Consider the following 16165-nt stretch of genomic DNA (forward strand, 5'->3'; position numbering starts at 1 on the left):
CCAACCTCACTCACACACCTCAGACATAAATGAACTTTTTATTAGTCCCAAACATAATCTTTCCATATCTCAACTATTCTTTCAAATTTAAAGTCAGTTAATCCAATTTGCTGACATCCTTAAATCTAATATAAAAAGAGACATTTTTGGACTAAATTCTGTTTTCCATTTTCTGAGTTACAGAACCATAGAGAGAAAACAACATCATTTCTTATTGAAATGTGTACTTTCATCTAATTCATTCATATTCTTAAAGACTTTGCCAACATGTATTTAACAAAATACACATCAATTAAAATTTACAGCAGCGTTACCAGAGTTTGAAAAGATTGTGTTTAGTTTGCTTCTTCTCTTTTGGCCCTATCTGTACCACCTGCCATCCAATTTACCAGGGCATCCTCTAATATCCCAACATCAGGACATCATTAAATTTTTTCTTACCTTTATGAATTTAGGTACTTTTAATATTAAAAGCAAATTCAAAGCACACAATGTCTCCAGTTTTTTTGTTAGAAGTGTAACAGTGATTTCAATAAAAATAGTTAAAAATCTATTATATTTATCTCTCACAGTGAAACAATTATCTGTTACCAAAATCAAGCAAAAATTCAGTACCTAATATGTGAATTATCTCAATATGACTTGAAAATTGTGTAATCTACTCTTACAGCTTCAGATATGCAAACATAGCAGTTTAATGATGAGGTTTCCACAATTTAAGCAGAGGGGTGCACTGGAGTAGGTGGATAATTTGGGCAAAGGGCAAGAAATAGCCTGAAGTAGAAACAAGAATTGTGAAGACAAGAGTATTGTAATCTGAATTAGCAATTACTTGCAGTCTCCACTCTGCTTCATTGCACATAGCCAGTTTTTCACCATTAGATTTGTTGATGCTTTGGCATTAACCAACCACATAATACCATCATAATCAAAACACACACACACACACACACACACACACACACACACACACCACACTGATACTGTTCTTTTCTATTACTTCTAACTCAAGCAATAAGCAGATTTAAGGGAAAACTATAATTTAAATCGGGTAGTGACAATATAGAAATATTTTATCCTAATCCGACACCAAAATTCACCTCATTTTACTAGCTGAATCATCACATCCTTTCTTTCCTTTTGTCCCCAGTAGAAACAGACAAAAACATTACTTACATTGCACGATGAGCTGCACCAAGGCTTCTCTTGGTTTCACGTTAAATCCATTGTACTGGCTGGTCTGACACCTGTACATTCCTGACATTTCTCTAGATACATTCACAATCCTCAGTGTTCCATCATAACTCTCCATTTGCATTGACCCATCAGGCATTGCAACTTCTTTATCCGCTCTAGACCAGAGGATGATGGGTTTAGGTTTTCCAGTTACTTGACACTGCAGTTCTATTGTGTCCCCTTCTCTGGTGACCAGAGGTGATTTTTCCTGTGGAACAGTCAGATTGGGTGGAACTTGAAATGGGAAAAAGAAAATTTTTCAAGGTTAGTATAAACTGGTAAAGCATATCCAAACACAGAAAATCATAAGGAAACAATTTCTGCTGGTTGAAGAAGTGTGACAATTCAGATGACAAAAATAATAGAGACCTTGGGAGTAAGTGGCACATACTCTCACTTAAAAGAATTCTGAATTGTTTTCCTATGACTCTCACAGATGAGGTATTTAAACAACATTAGCAAAATAAATAAAGCATTAAATTGGAACATGAACGGTCAACATAAGAACAATCTACTCAATGACTTGTCATGATCAGTCATTAGCTGGGTTTTTAACATCTGCATTTCATAGAAGAGTGATCCTGCTTGCTGAGGGTAGGATCCAGCTTTTCAGTCTTGTTTCCTATGTTGTTATCTCTTATCCAAAGGTGCTCTAAGAAAGGGATAAGAGACATTTTCTACTTAGCAGGCACAGTAAATGCAAGTAATAGGAAAAGGAAAACAAAGAACCTCTGATAGAAAATCAGAAGTTTTGACTCTGGTGTACAAAATGTTGCCAAATTGCTAACATTTAAGGTTTGTTTTCTCCCTGATGGAAATGGAATGCAACAACAGACTTAGAATGCCACACTCTGACAATCCACTATATTCTTCTCTTTTGGACTTTTAATATTTTTAACATTTTAATTTCACATAATTTCCTTTTAAGACATTTTGAGATAACTATAAGTAGTTTGTCACAATTTGCCCCTATTTCTGTGGAATTAATTTTAAGTGAATTTTCAAGAACATATTTCAACAATAAAATAATTGTAATTTTTTCAAGTAAAGCTAATTTTTTAGTTTACCGAAGATATTTATGAGACATTCATTTTACGTGAAATTTACTGTGCTGGAATATATTTATGTTAGGGTTTAGTGAAAAGTATGAACCAGTAAGAGGCAAATACTTTTCGGTGTGTTGTTTTAGAAACATTACCTATTCCTCTGAAGACTTTTATTTCTTATACAAACATATATGAAATCCATTGTATTTGGGCAATTAAAATGTCTATCAAAAAACAAAGGCTAACTTAGAATGCCAGAATAAGAATAACCAGAAATATAGGAATAATTCTACCCTCCTGAGAAACATCATATGCTTCCTTTAGAGGTATCACTGCATACATGGATAAAAAGGCAAAGATTTTATTCTTCCTTTTGGCATTACTGTGTTCCAGTGCCCGAGAACAAAAACATAGTTTTTAAATTATTTTTCAACTTAATGTTGAACTGTTATTGCTCTTGTTACACATAGAGGAAAATAAATTTGAGTCCAAAGTGATAGGGAAGTTAATTATCTTGCTATTTAAGTATCTTCAGGTTTCTTTCCTTTCATTTAATTACTTCATTTGCTTCTTCTTTTTAAAAAAGTTACTTAAATAATGCATACATCTTAGAAATTAGAAAAAAATATGAAATATTAACCACCACTTCCTTGCATTTAATTTTTTTTAATTTTTTTTTTTTTTTTTAAATTTACATCCAAATTTGTTAGTATATAGTGCAACAATGATTTCAGGAGTAGATTCCTTAGTGCCCCTTACTCATTTAGCCCATCCCCCCTCCCACAACCCCTCCCGTAACCCTCAGTTTGTTCTCCATATTTATGAGGCTCTTCTGTTTTGTCCCCCTCACTGTTTTTATATTATTTTTGTGTCCCTTCCCTTATGTTCATCTGTTTTGTCTCTTAAAGGACTCATATGAACTAATGGATGAATGGATAAAGAAGATGGAGTATTACTCAGCAATCAAAAAGAATGAAATCTTGCCATTTGCAACTATGTGGACGGAACTAGAGGGTACTATGCTAAGTGAAATTAGTCAGTCAGAGAAAGACAAAAATCATATGACTTCATTAACCACCACTTTCTTGAAGCAGATATATACATTCTAGAATTTGGCAATAAAATATATTTTTAAATGGCTACATTTTTAAAACTTACATGATCAATTATTTGATTAACTTCTGTAAATATTAAAAAATTAAATTACTTAGTTAAATAGTTTTTAAAATTTTTTTTAACATTTATTCATTTTTGAGAGACAGAGACAGAGCATAAGCGGGGGAGGGGCAGAGAGAGAGGGAGACACAGAATCCAAAACAGGCTCCAGGCTCCGAGCTATCAGCACAGAGCCTGACAGGGGGCTCGAACTCAGGAACTGCGAGATCATGACCTGAGCCGGAGTCAGACGCTCAACCGACTGAGCCACCCAGGCGCCCCAATAATTTGTTCTTTTTGAAATGAACCACAAGGGAATGATGCAATTCTAAGCAGCATCTTATAAAAGGATGGGGAAGATGTAATATTTATTCACCCTCCATGAGAAAGCATACGGAATAACAGCAACAATATCTGCACTTAACATTAATTGTGCTCCTACTATGTGCCAGGCATAATTAGAGGTTTGACATTTTACTTCCTTGATAATCCTAAGGATTAAATATTTAATATTAAAATTTAACAAATGAGAACATTGAGAATAAGAGAGGAAAAACACTTTGATTTGATCAAAATTCAAATTGAGGCTAATTTAGAGCAGTTGGCCAATGTTGAGCCTCCAGTAAACTATGTTGTCTGGAATGAATAACTTGAGCTAACACTGGACCGCACTCCTCCTGCTCATGGCCTCTGTGCTCCTAGGGACAAAATGGACCAATTTTCCCTGCCCATCTCTTGGTCACTGTCTCAGGGACAATAAAAAGGGCCAAGGTAGAATTTAAAGTGGTAAATTACACACCCTTTGCAAATGACCTTATCTATCTTATATCTTACAGATCTATAGTTATCTTCAAAATCTCTGTCTATATTGGAATACTTCATATGTATAAGTCAAAACTGCTTATAAAATATAGCATCCAAACATATCTCCAAATTCTGATAAATCTACATGAAATAAAAGAAAATAAATTATAAATTAAAAGATTATTCAATGGAGTATTAGTTTTTGAAATATTCCTCCCATCTCTTCCAAAAATAAGTCACATGACCTTGGCCAACCTTAATCACTCTGAGTATTAATTTCTTCATTTTTGAAAATAAGAATGTGCACTTTATAAGCTCCAAGGTTATTAATGTTATGACCCTAAAAACAAATAGTAAAACGTTAAGGAAAGAAGTGGTGCTAAATGAAAGTGTATTTCCTGAATTAGTAAGAAGAATATTCAGAGACCTTATTACATTAGGCCATTCTAATACAAAATACATAATGGACTAGCTATATAACTTTTTGTTGTTGTTTACAATGCTACATAGTTCAAAAACTCCCTTTATAAATTTATTTATGTTATTTATTTAGGTAAACTTTCCTCCCTACAAAATCAATATTACATAAATGTAAGACTCAATTTTAATCCAGATGACTTAAAAATAGATTTTTAAAATAAATTAGCCCAATTTTTGCTAAACAGCAACACTCAACTAAAATATTGTTTCCATCTCTTCCATGAGGCTTTTAAATCTTGAAATCAGAGTGAATTTTTCTTTGCAACTTTCTTGGCCAGGAAGACCTTACAACTTCCCACAGTTTTCATAGGCTTGTCTTCTCTCTCCACATTAAATTTTCCATTCTTTAGAATTCTTCAGTCAACTCTCTTATTATTACTATAAATTTTCTTGTTACGAGATCTCATTTTTTCTCATGAATTTCTCTCTTTTATATGTTGATAACACAAATTCTAACTTTATCCCAAGGCTCTTTCAGTCTATGATTATAGCCTACTTCTATATCCCCAAAGTCTTTCAAATCCCCAAACCAAAGCACTGTTTATTTCTTGACTTAGTTGGTAGTTATCAACACACCTCGTCTGCTAACTGAAAGCCAAAGAATTTTGTTTTACCATTTCCTCTTGCTCACCACTTCTAATCAGCTGCGTTGTTTCCTCTATCAAAAATGACTCTCATATCTGCCTATTTCTTTTCCTGGCTAGAGGCACTCTTCTCAGTAGAATTCATCATTTTCTCTTCTTGTGACACTACAATAAGTGGTCTCTGTCACCAGTCTAATTCTTCCAGGCTTCCTACTACCCTGCTATAAGCTTTATCATCTTAAATACAATTTTGTTCATGTCACTGTGAAAACTACCGTACTCATTGAGAGTGCTCATAATACTGTTTTAATTTTTAAAAAAAAGATTGAAAACAGCCTGACGGATCCATTAAATAAATGGTGGTACAGTCACATATAAAATATGATGCAGCCTTTTAGATGATGATGTAATACACCTACATTTATTGATAAAGATGCTGAGATTGCTAAGAAAAAACATTCTAGTGAATAGTATGAATAGCTGTTATCACTATGATTGAGTAAAAGATGTTACTGAGCACTATAAACAGTAGTATCAAAATTTTATATCAAAAAGACATATGTTGGCGAATGTTAGCAAGGAGCTTCTTGAAAGGAAGAAAATATACCTTTATATTGTTAGTATCCAGCACTCTATTTCACACATAGTAAGAACTCAGTAAAACATGTTAGACTGAATGTACAAATTAAGAAAGGGAGGCAATTTTGCACTGATTTAGAGGAGAATAGGAGGCTTATACAGGAAAAATCTAGAGGAAAAGAAAATCCAGGAGGAACTATACCAAAACACTAATAGTGGTTCCCTCTGAGTGTGGGATTATTGATGAATTTTACTTTCTTTGTATATTTCCCTTCATCTTTCATTCTTCTACAATATGGACAATGCATATTAGTACATCATAGGTTCCAAGAAGCTCAGAGAAATCTAAAATGTTAATGCAACCAATTTTCCAAAGCTCATTTGATAAAAACTCCATTTTTTAATAACACAAATGTATCACCTGGACATAGCATTCTGTTCAACACAGTCTGAGAAACACTTACTCCTTTAACACTCATTCTCTTGCAGTTTCACTGACTGGTGAACTTCAATGCCCTTGAACAAGCACTTCTTTTCTATGTTCAGCATGTCTGGCCCTTGCTGAATTCTAGTAGCTCCTGCTTGCCTCATGTGTTGAGATTCAGTTCAAATATTATCATTTTTGTGATAACTGCCTACCACTAAGGCTGGGTTGATTGCTCACTCTTCCTGAACACATATTACACTGTATATTTGTTTGACCTGTACTTGTGGTTTTGCCTTACATTTTCTCCCACTTCTATGCCCCTGAACAGACAAGCTCCTCAAAGACAGAGTATCTTATTCTATCTCTAAAGTGCCCTGCTTTCCTGCTTGGCAGAGACCAGGAAGTCATGACATTGAAGAAGGAAGGGAGGGAGAGAGGGCAAAAAGGGTAAAAGATAAGAAGATAAAAGGCTATGAGTATAATAGAAATAAACATAATAGAGACAAATCATGAATATTAGAAAAGTGATAAATCATGAAATATAGTATTACTTCTATAATTAGTAGCCCATACAAGTAGCAGAATCTTCTGCAAAATATATTGTTAGCATGGATTTCAGATGCGGTATATCTTGAGAAGTGTGTGGGTGTGTGAGAAAGTTGAGAGTCAAAAAAAGGACCCACCAGTTTATCTTTTCTTTCACCTTTCATTTAAAAATTCAAATAGATAAGCTGTAAATTAAAACAAAACGAAACAAAACAAATACAACAGAAAGAGCTAGCTTGAGGACATGCCATTTAATTATGTCATGATGTTTTTTCCATCCTTTTGCTAATCAACTGAATTATTTTTTCTTGAAACATCGTCTCCAGTGAAAGCATCAAACTAAGTAGAAAAAATGGAAACGTCTGCCCCTCTGAGATCCACATTTATCCATAATGTACTCAGTAAAAAAAAATTTCCTCCTGGTAAAAACACAAAGGTACCTTCTATGACATATAGGTTATACATGCCCCTATTTTGATTTGTGCTATCTGAAATGCTACTGTGGAAGATGCTATAATCAGAGAAACTTGAAAAGCATGATATGACACCAAAGTTTCTCATTCTAAACAATAAATATGTGACAAGTAATTCAAACTGGTTTTCTGTCAACATTTCCATAGTATCACAGACCATGAAATAAAACAAATATCGAAAATTCAAATGATTTTATTTCTTCAGTAGGAAGGAAGCTGACGAAATTTAATCTTTAGTCATTACTCAGAAAATGACTGACCTATTTTCTCACTCACAAGAATGCAGGGGAAGGTTAGTTCAACTGAACTGTATGAGAAAATATCATGTGATCTGAAACAAAGACATCAGAATATGCTAATTACAGACAATGGTTTAAAACACATAACTATTTATAGTGTGTTTTAATAAGAGATATTAAAAGAAAACATATATTTCCTTTAACATAAAAACCATAATAAACTAAGTAGTAAGTAGAGTTTTCTCCAGGAGGACAACCAGACTCCCATTTTTCAAGAATCCTAAAATAGCTATGTCCTTATTTAATTATACTTGAATTTTAGGGAGAAATCGTTTATAACACCTATGTATGTTTTAAAGTAATATGTATAATCTGTATTTGAAACATTTAAAAAAAAAATCAGAAAAATGTGTGTTTATAAAAGTGACCCCTAGAGGTCACACTTCAGGAATTCTCAAGTTGACTGGATGTATATAAAGGAATATAAGAAAGACTCAAGTAAATACCGAATTTGTAGATATAACTAATTCAAATGAATCAACTCTGTTTTGTTTGTTTGTTTGTTGTTTTTGTTTTGGTAACCTTCAAAAACAACATGTGAATTTTAAAAATTTACTATAAACTGGATGTGAGTTTCATCCTTGGTGATCTACTGATTGACACGCCAAGGTTAGTAACATCCTTATTTCAGACCACATAATTTTAAAGTAAAGATACTCTATCACCCTTCAGTGCTTTGTCAGCGTCCACATCAGCAGTCCTCAATCTCATTTTTGCTAACATATTACAGATTAGCTTTATAAGTATGAGACGGGCACATAGATATATTCAAAATGTGAAGTTATGAGAAATCACAAAATAATTTTACACGGACATACAGAACTAAATAGCTTGCAATTGCAACACTTACTGACGGCACATCAGTAATGACTTCTCACAATGGACTAAGGAAAAGCAAGATAAACTATTAGTTAAGTGAAATTGTCAGCATGTCTCATTTCTCTTCCATTCAAAAAAGTATACCCAATATAAGTGAGAATAATATAATTATTGTAATCTATATTTTATTTTTTTTTATTTTTTTTTTAAATTTTTTTTTCAACGTTTTTTATTTATTTTTGGGACAGAGAGAGACAGAGCATGAACGGGGGAGGGGCAGAGAGAGAGGGAGACACAGAATCGGAAACAGGCTCCAGGCTCCGAGCCATCAGCCCAGAGCCTGACGCGGGGCTCGAACTCACAGACCGCGAGATCGTGACCTGGCTGAAGTCGGGCGCTTAACCGACTGCGCCACCCAGGCGCCCCTGTAATCTATATTTTAAAACTTCCATACCCTAAATTGGAAATTTTCTAATCTAATGTAATATAAACCTCACAGCTGATATGAACACACAACTGAAAGTAGGAGTAACTGCTTTAATACATGAAACATATAAGAAAGTGAGGTCTATGGCCATTGGGGAATATTCATATGACTATATAAGGCAATTTCGAGAATTTTCTTCATTTAAAACTAATTCCAACCCAAGCCACCAAAATACTTTTAAACTAATAAGCTTAATTAATATGTGTCAATTACTAAATATTTAGTAAGATGTGCCTAAAAGATTTTCAAGGTGATAAAGAAATCCAGCATTCTAAAGACTTCTCAATTATGAATGAACCTGCTGATACTGGCCTCCTTTATTAAATTTTTTTTTTCAACGTTTATTTATTTTTGGGACAGAGAGAGACAGAGCATGAACGGGGAAGGGGCAGAGAGAGAGGGAGACACAGAATCGGAAACAGGCTCCAGGCGCTGAGCCATCAGCCCAGAGCCTGACGCGGGGCTCGAACTCACGGACCGTGAGATCATGACCTGGCTGAAGTCGGACGCTTAACCGACTGCGCCACCCAGGCGCCCCCTGGCCTCCTTTAAGAGACCATGACCGGGAACATAATGTTTGATGAAAGACAGCAACATTCTATAGTTCATTTCCCATGAAAGGAATAGAAATCACCAATGGATACTTATTGGAAACAATTCCTATTTTGTAAAATCACAGAGATAGACAATATGTGAATTATAGGATATGTAGCACATAGCATGTTTTTGTAGTTTGTTTTAAAATATGCAGAACTTCTCTGAGCAACATTTTAATATAATTTAATGCAATGTCATATAATACAAATATATTGAATGCTGCACTTCCTTCTGGATTTTCTTCCCCCTTACAAATGAATTACTAAAATCTCATTGATTAATGTTTCCCCTCCTTAAAAGTTCTTACCATTTCTGAATAGTCTTTAGTAAAACGTGTCATTCCACCATTCAAATATCTTCAGTAGTTACTTGTTTTCTAGGATAGAGGTCTAAATCCCATTGCTTGTTTTGCCCCTTACCTGCCAAACTTTATTAAGCTGCAATTTTTCTGTGAAAAGTCCTCTATTCAATTTAGCCAGGTCTTTGGGTTCTTTTAATATACTTGGCTCATTCTCTTCCTTCCTTCTCTCCAGAAATGATGTAACCCTCATAATACCCATCCAATCATCCCTCATTGTATTAAGGCCCAATTTAAGTTTCTTGTTCCCTTAAGTCTTTTTGAATTGTGTCTTCTATTCATTCTCCATGTCTCCGAATTACAGCATATCCAATTCATTCTACATATGCCAGAACAAAATGCCTCTCTCCCTTACAAAGTAGCTCAGATGTCCTGGGGTCAGCACCAGGTTTTATCTACTTCCTCAGGAGCTCCCACACCATGTTACATTTTGAAGTATTTCAGAGGAAAAAAAAAATAAGTATTTCAGAGGTGCTTGATAAATTCTTAAGTGATTCATAGAGCACCAATGACAGTTACTAAGTAACCAAAGTAAGAAAACTATTGATGAATAATCACCTCTTGATGATCCAAGGCTTAATTATAAAGTGTATGAATTTCAAGATCATTTTTCACACATGAACTAACACTTTCAATTTTTAATTAAAAAAAAACCACAACAATCCAATTGGTTTCTATAAAGTTAGCAATTCTACTAGATTTTAATTTGGTCACAGTAATGATATAGGGAGGTAAAATATCAGAAGCATTTGATAGTATTGAGTAATTTGTCCATGTTATGGCTTTCTTCTATTAGCAGTAAAGAAGAGGCTATTTGGCTCTACAATAGAATGTCCATGGGGACCCATATACTAAGACTTGTATTACTTATAGCCTCGTGGGTAAATCATATATGAAACACGCACTTATTTTTAAACGTTTCCTTACGCCAGATGGTAAGCCTACTGTTTTTGTCCATGATATGAATACACATAAATACTTCTCTTATCACACTCTGTAAATAAAAAAATTGCCTTTTTAAAGAATTTTGCACTGACACACATTTTTTTTTACTGACTCACCTACAATAAGTTATGAGATGCAAACAAAACAGAATTGACAAGATTTTGCAAGTCTAGCAATAAAACCAGAAGAAAGAACGTGTGAAAAACAAACATGAAGTTGCAGTACCCCGGCATTTGCATTTGGAAATTCTAAGGGGAAATGTACCTGCAAGCACACATACATATACATTGCTTACTTCTGAAAGACTTTTAGAAAATCTTATTACAATGGTATTGTTAGTTATTTGGAATATATGGGGAGAGGCAGGATCTTGGAGGGTAGCAACTCTGGAGGGTTTAGTATTGGAAGATGGAGGACATGCCGTGCCATTCAATCAGGAAAACAACTTTGGCAGGCAACAGTGTGGCTGTTCCAACTTCACTCTCCCAGCAGGTGTTGCTATGGCACAAGAATAGTCTCTGAGGGATTCAATAGAACACAAAGTGTAAGATGAAAGAATAAAATAGAAAATCATTCTCTAAGTGGCATTCATATTTTCCCTGCTACACAAGCTACAAGTTCAGTTGCAAAGAAACATGGGTTCCGTTCTTGCTGCCTCATAAATACATAAGTGAATAGGAACTTAACCTAAGGTTGCTCATGTAGCATTTGGTTAAATGTAGTTTTCGAGTACCTTGCATTGTTCTGATCTTCATGTAATTTGGTTTTCTAACCTTATTCTAACCTGATTCTAATCTTCTAAGAATCATTAAGATAAATGTGTATCAAAAAGAGAATTTTCGGGGGCGCCTGGGTGGCACAGTCGGTTAAGCGTCCGACTTCAGCCAGGTCACGATCTCGCGGTCCGGGAGTTTGAGCCCCGCGTCAGGCTCTGGGCTGATGGCTCAGAGCCTGGAGCCTGTTTCCGATTCTGTGTCTCTCTCTCTCTCTGCCCCTCCCCCGTTCATGCTCTGTCTCTCTCTGTCCCAAAAATAAATAAACGTTGAAAAAAAAAAAGAATTTTCTACTCACCTCTTTGGAAAGAGACATGAAAGTTTCCCTTGTTTCTGTGTTTAACTTCCCTTCCCCTGACTTACGGTATGTGTTACTCAAGCAGTGAAATATAGAAATAGCTGATGGTCACTGATTAAGTATGTAAAGTCTCACATGTAAAAAACTTAAAAAAACAACTAAAAAACTAGGAGCAAGATAGTTCTGCTTCCTAGTGACTCAAATTATGATAAAATTTCAACAAGGTAGGAATCTGGGCTAGATTTGAGAATGTTGGAAGAAATAAGGACTGCAAAAGAAGCACTTTCTTTTTTGCTGTAATAAGAAAGAATTACAAGAGTCAAACCATCAAATAAAGTACTAAGATCTTCACTAAAATATGACTAGGTTATTTGATAAAAAATAATAATCTATAACATCATTTCTGGGAAACGGGATCAATTCTTTAACTTAACTCTATGTTATTATGTAAATTCCATTTCATTTTTGTATGTCTTTTTAAAAATAATGTAGAGTAAAACTGGAAAACAGTTATTTGGGCGTAAGAAATCAATTTAGACTTTTACCTTTAAAAGTTGAATATTGCACTCTAAACATTTGTTACAGAAACTAAAAATAACAAGGAGGAGAGAGAGAGTGTTATAGTTTAAAGTTAACTCAGAGATTCCCAAATTCCTGAAATTCTTCTGTTCTGTAACATATTTGTGTCCTTGCCTACTCGCTCTTAAAACAGTTTATCCAAATACATTTATATGTGTGCATAAATGCACTATCCCTTAAATCAATAGCAAAACATCCTGGGAATAACAAAAGCAGAACAGCATGTATGAAAACTTATGTGTTATTTTAGAGCTAACACCAATTCATTTTAACACACATTTTAGAGCTCCTTCAAAAGATAAATATGCTTAAAACTGAGGGCAAGAGAGATAAATTAGGCTATTCCCTACCTTCAAAAATGCACTATGCATTACAGAAAATGATAGAGAGGATTCTTTGTAACTGGTAATTGCTCATAATTATTTTTAAATCTGATGGCTTTTTTTAGTAGATGTGGAGAGTTTGGGAGAGATTTAAGGTACAAAATTAGAAATGTGACTTGGGCTCAACCCAGCCCACTTTCCAGCTGTCCAATTTTAGGTCATTTTGAGAATTTAATGATAATTTAAAGATACAATGGCACAATGCACACTGGAGTATCCCCGAACTGTGAAGTACTTTGAGTTGTACACTTGTGAAGAGCAAGGCTCAGAGCTGGCAGCCTAATTTCAGATCCTTACTCTACCACCTACTAGGTGCATGACCTTGGGAAAGTCCTCCAACCACTCTCTCGTTTACTCTAAATAAAGTAGCATAATTGTACCAACTACATTTTTTTAGGACTAAACAGTATAATACATACAAACTCTTGAGCACAACGTCCAGCATATAGTAAACACTCCATATATGTTTATATGTTATTATGTTTTCTTATCAGTGCCTTTTACTGGTGTGGTATCAATGACTGTATTTTATTGTTATACATATATTTCTATATTGAGGGCAAAGATCTTGCTTTATTCATACCCATGATGTCTCAAGTATTGAACATGGGTACACAGAGAATCAAAGAAATATTTTTAAAACCATATATACACACACACACACACACACACACACACACACACACACACACACACATATATATATATATATATATATATATCTATCTCACATTGCCATTGTCAGTTCTATTGGAGATACATATGCATTTCAGATGAAAACACTGTTTGAAGAAGGTAATGTTTTGGAAATGGACAGCAATAAACTTTTTAAAAATCCGAACAGAGGCATCCCCCACTGCCAACCAAGGAAAGAAGGTTGCAGATTTCTTTCATTAGACACAATAATTTGATCAGTGTGTTTGGATATTATCCTAAAATGGCACATAATACAGATATCCCAGCTCTCATTATGTTTCTATGAAGTAAAGGGGCTTGGACATTCCTAATACATCTGTTCCTCCCTTATGAGGATGACAAAATGTCAGTGCTGTCCATTTTCACAAAGGTCAGGGTGTTGCCATGAAAACCAGGGACCAGTAAGTAAAAAGGAGCTGTCTGATCATGTTAATTATGTGATTGCTTTTCTGTGGATGAAGGAATTCTAAATTAAAAGGATGATAAACTATAAATTATATATCAAATGCATCTTATGAAAGCATAGCAAAAGAAAGATCCTTTAAAGCAATCCACAATTTATTTTATTTTCTAGAGCAACTGTTGCTCACAGTGGTAAACTCTTCAATGTGGAATGGCTAGAAAAATCAATTTGCTTCTATAATAAAAAGGCCATTTGTCTACTTGTAGAAACCATGTGACATTGTTAGGCCCCTTGTAAATGATCACGCTGCACAATGCCTGTGGTTTACAAATTCCCTAATTACACCACTGATTATGTATCACTGAATATGCCTTATCCTGTGGAAGTAGACACTACTACCATTTTAATAAACATTTTGACATAAAATGAAGCTGGCTCTTTCACGCTTTGTCAAGAGCAAGATGAAACAACCAGTGAACACAATGTTCCATCAACAGATCAAGGCCACATGTTCTTTACAGCAAATGAGGCTTAATTAACAGATCTGTTAGTAGGTAACTAACTGGTCAATTAAAAAATAGGTTTCACTTTATTAACAAATATTCTCCCAATGAATGATTGCACTTTATGGTCCCTTCTGCCAGTCTGCAGAAGTATAGAATGATACAATAAAAATATGAGCCAAATTTTAAAACCAAATAAAAACTCATATAATGCCATTGATTGGAATGAGACATAATTCATTCTGAGCTCATATGTGAGTGTGAGTAGAGTACCATTTTATTAATATGGTTTTACATTGCATTTTATTCCTAAGCAAGGATATTTCTGCTTAAATGTCAACTAAATATATTTTGTTTACAAGTATTATTTAGACAGACTCGGTAAAAGTGGACTACTTATGTTTCATTTATAGTGGACTGTAATTCACACGAAATCCATTTTAGATGCAGACATTTGAACTGCCTGTCATTTTATTTTTTCTACTTCACATATTTAAATTACCAGTATATTTCATATTGTGCACAACAGCCTTTCTTTAAAGTGCAATGATATGCTTCACATTTCACATCTTTTTAATCTAGTCATCACTGATGGAAGATCTCTAAACTTGGGGAAATTCTGACTTATTTACCTGTCATACTTGAGGGGAGTCCAGCATTCTCAATTCTTCAGTTTCCCTGCAAATCACTGCCATGTCCCCTTTTCTAAAGCTTTCAGTCCTGGTTCTAAACGGCCTCTTAGGTTGACTTTCACCAACAGGTCTTCTTAGGCTCCAATTGTTTAGTCAAAGATGTATGAAAGGCAAACACATTATGATTTGAGAATTCTGAAATGAATTCACTCATTGAAAATACATTTCTCACAGTTTATCTCTGGAGTCTGAAATCTCATTTCGTGAGCTCATTCCATTCAGAGGGTATGTGTTTTATATAAAAGGCAGCCATAAGTGACCTCTGTTCAACACCTTACTGTGCTACTTAGAAACTCTGAGGCCTAGTAAAGTTACTTATGCTTTCTAAAGCTCAAGTTTCTCATCTGTAAAATGGATATAATCACAGCAGTACGTACTTCAAGGGGTGTTCTAAGGATTCAATGAAGTACTCATTTTAAAAAGTATTTAGCCCAGCAACTAGAATATAATAAAAACTCCAAACATCATAGATTATTACTTCTTGTAAGTAGGTATTCTATGTTATGTGGTCTATAATTTACTTTTAATCTTCCACATATGGTAATGTTTTGTTTATTCTATTTTGTGTAGTTATATATATATATATATATATATATATATATGTGCACTCTCTATGCTGCATGCTTGCATTTCATGCATTTTTCTGTTTTTATTAAGCTGCAATATAATTTTTTTTAAAAAATGCTTCACTATAAACAATGTGATCTGTTTATATGCTGTAGGTTTTAATGTATATTCTAGGGGTATGGTTATTTAAACTAAGCCACTCAGACCCCAGGTGTGGTTAAAGTAGTATTTTAAATACCCAAACCCTGGGTCCACTCTTCTCAGGAAGCTAGGATAAGTATAACCATGTTGAGCTGCACTAGAGGATTTTTAACCTAGCATAACATTGAAAGTGGTCTTCTTTGGTGAAATGAATACTGTTCAAGCTGTGTACCTTGGTTAGAATAAGGTAAGGCCTCACTCTGCTTTTGTGAGTGGAATATAAGACTGGTAAATG

General features: G+C 34.3%; 1 protein-coding gene across 2 annotated transcripts in view; it reads right to left on the bottom strand.

The window, feature by feature from the left end:
• The window catches only part of MDGA2 (MAM domain containing glycosylphosphatidylinositol anchor 2), an 860340-nt gene that overhangs the window by 195095 nt on the left and 649080 nt on the right, over positions 1-16165 (bottom strand). For both annotated transcript variants that reach the window (XR_005790861.1, XM_040477059.1), the window contains exon 8: positions 1177-1470. Coding sequence is in view for 1 of the 2 variants with exons in the window: in XM_040477059.1 (XP_040332993.1) it covers positions 1177-1470 (294 nt within the window). In the remaining variant the exon portion in view is untranslated. The remainder of the gene's footprint in view (positions 1-1176; positions 1471-16165) is intronic.

This window comes from Herpailurus yagouaroundi, unplaced genomic scaffold (assembly GCF_014898765.1).
Source record: "Herpailurus yagouaroundi ecotype Mexico unplaced genomic scaffold, PumYag 141, whole genome shotgun sequence".
In the NCBI taxonomy this organism is placed as follows: Eukaryota; Metazoa; Chordata; class Mammalia; order Carnivora; family Felidae; genus Herpailurus; species Herpailurus yagouaroundi.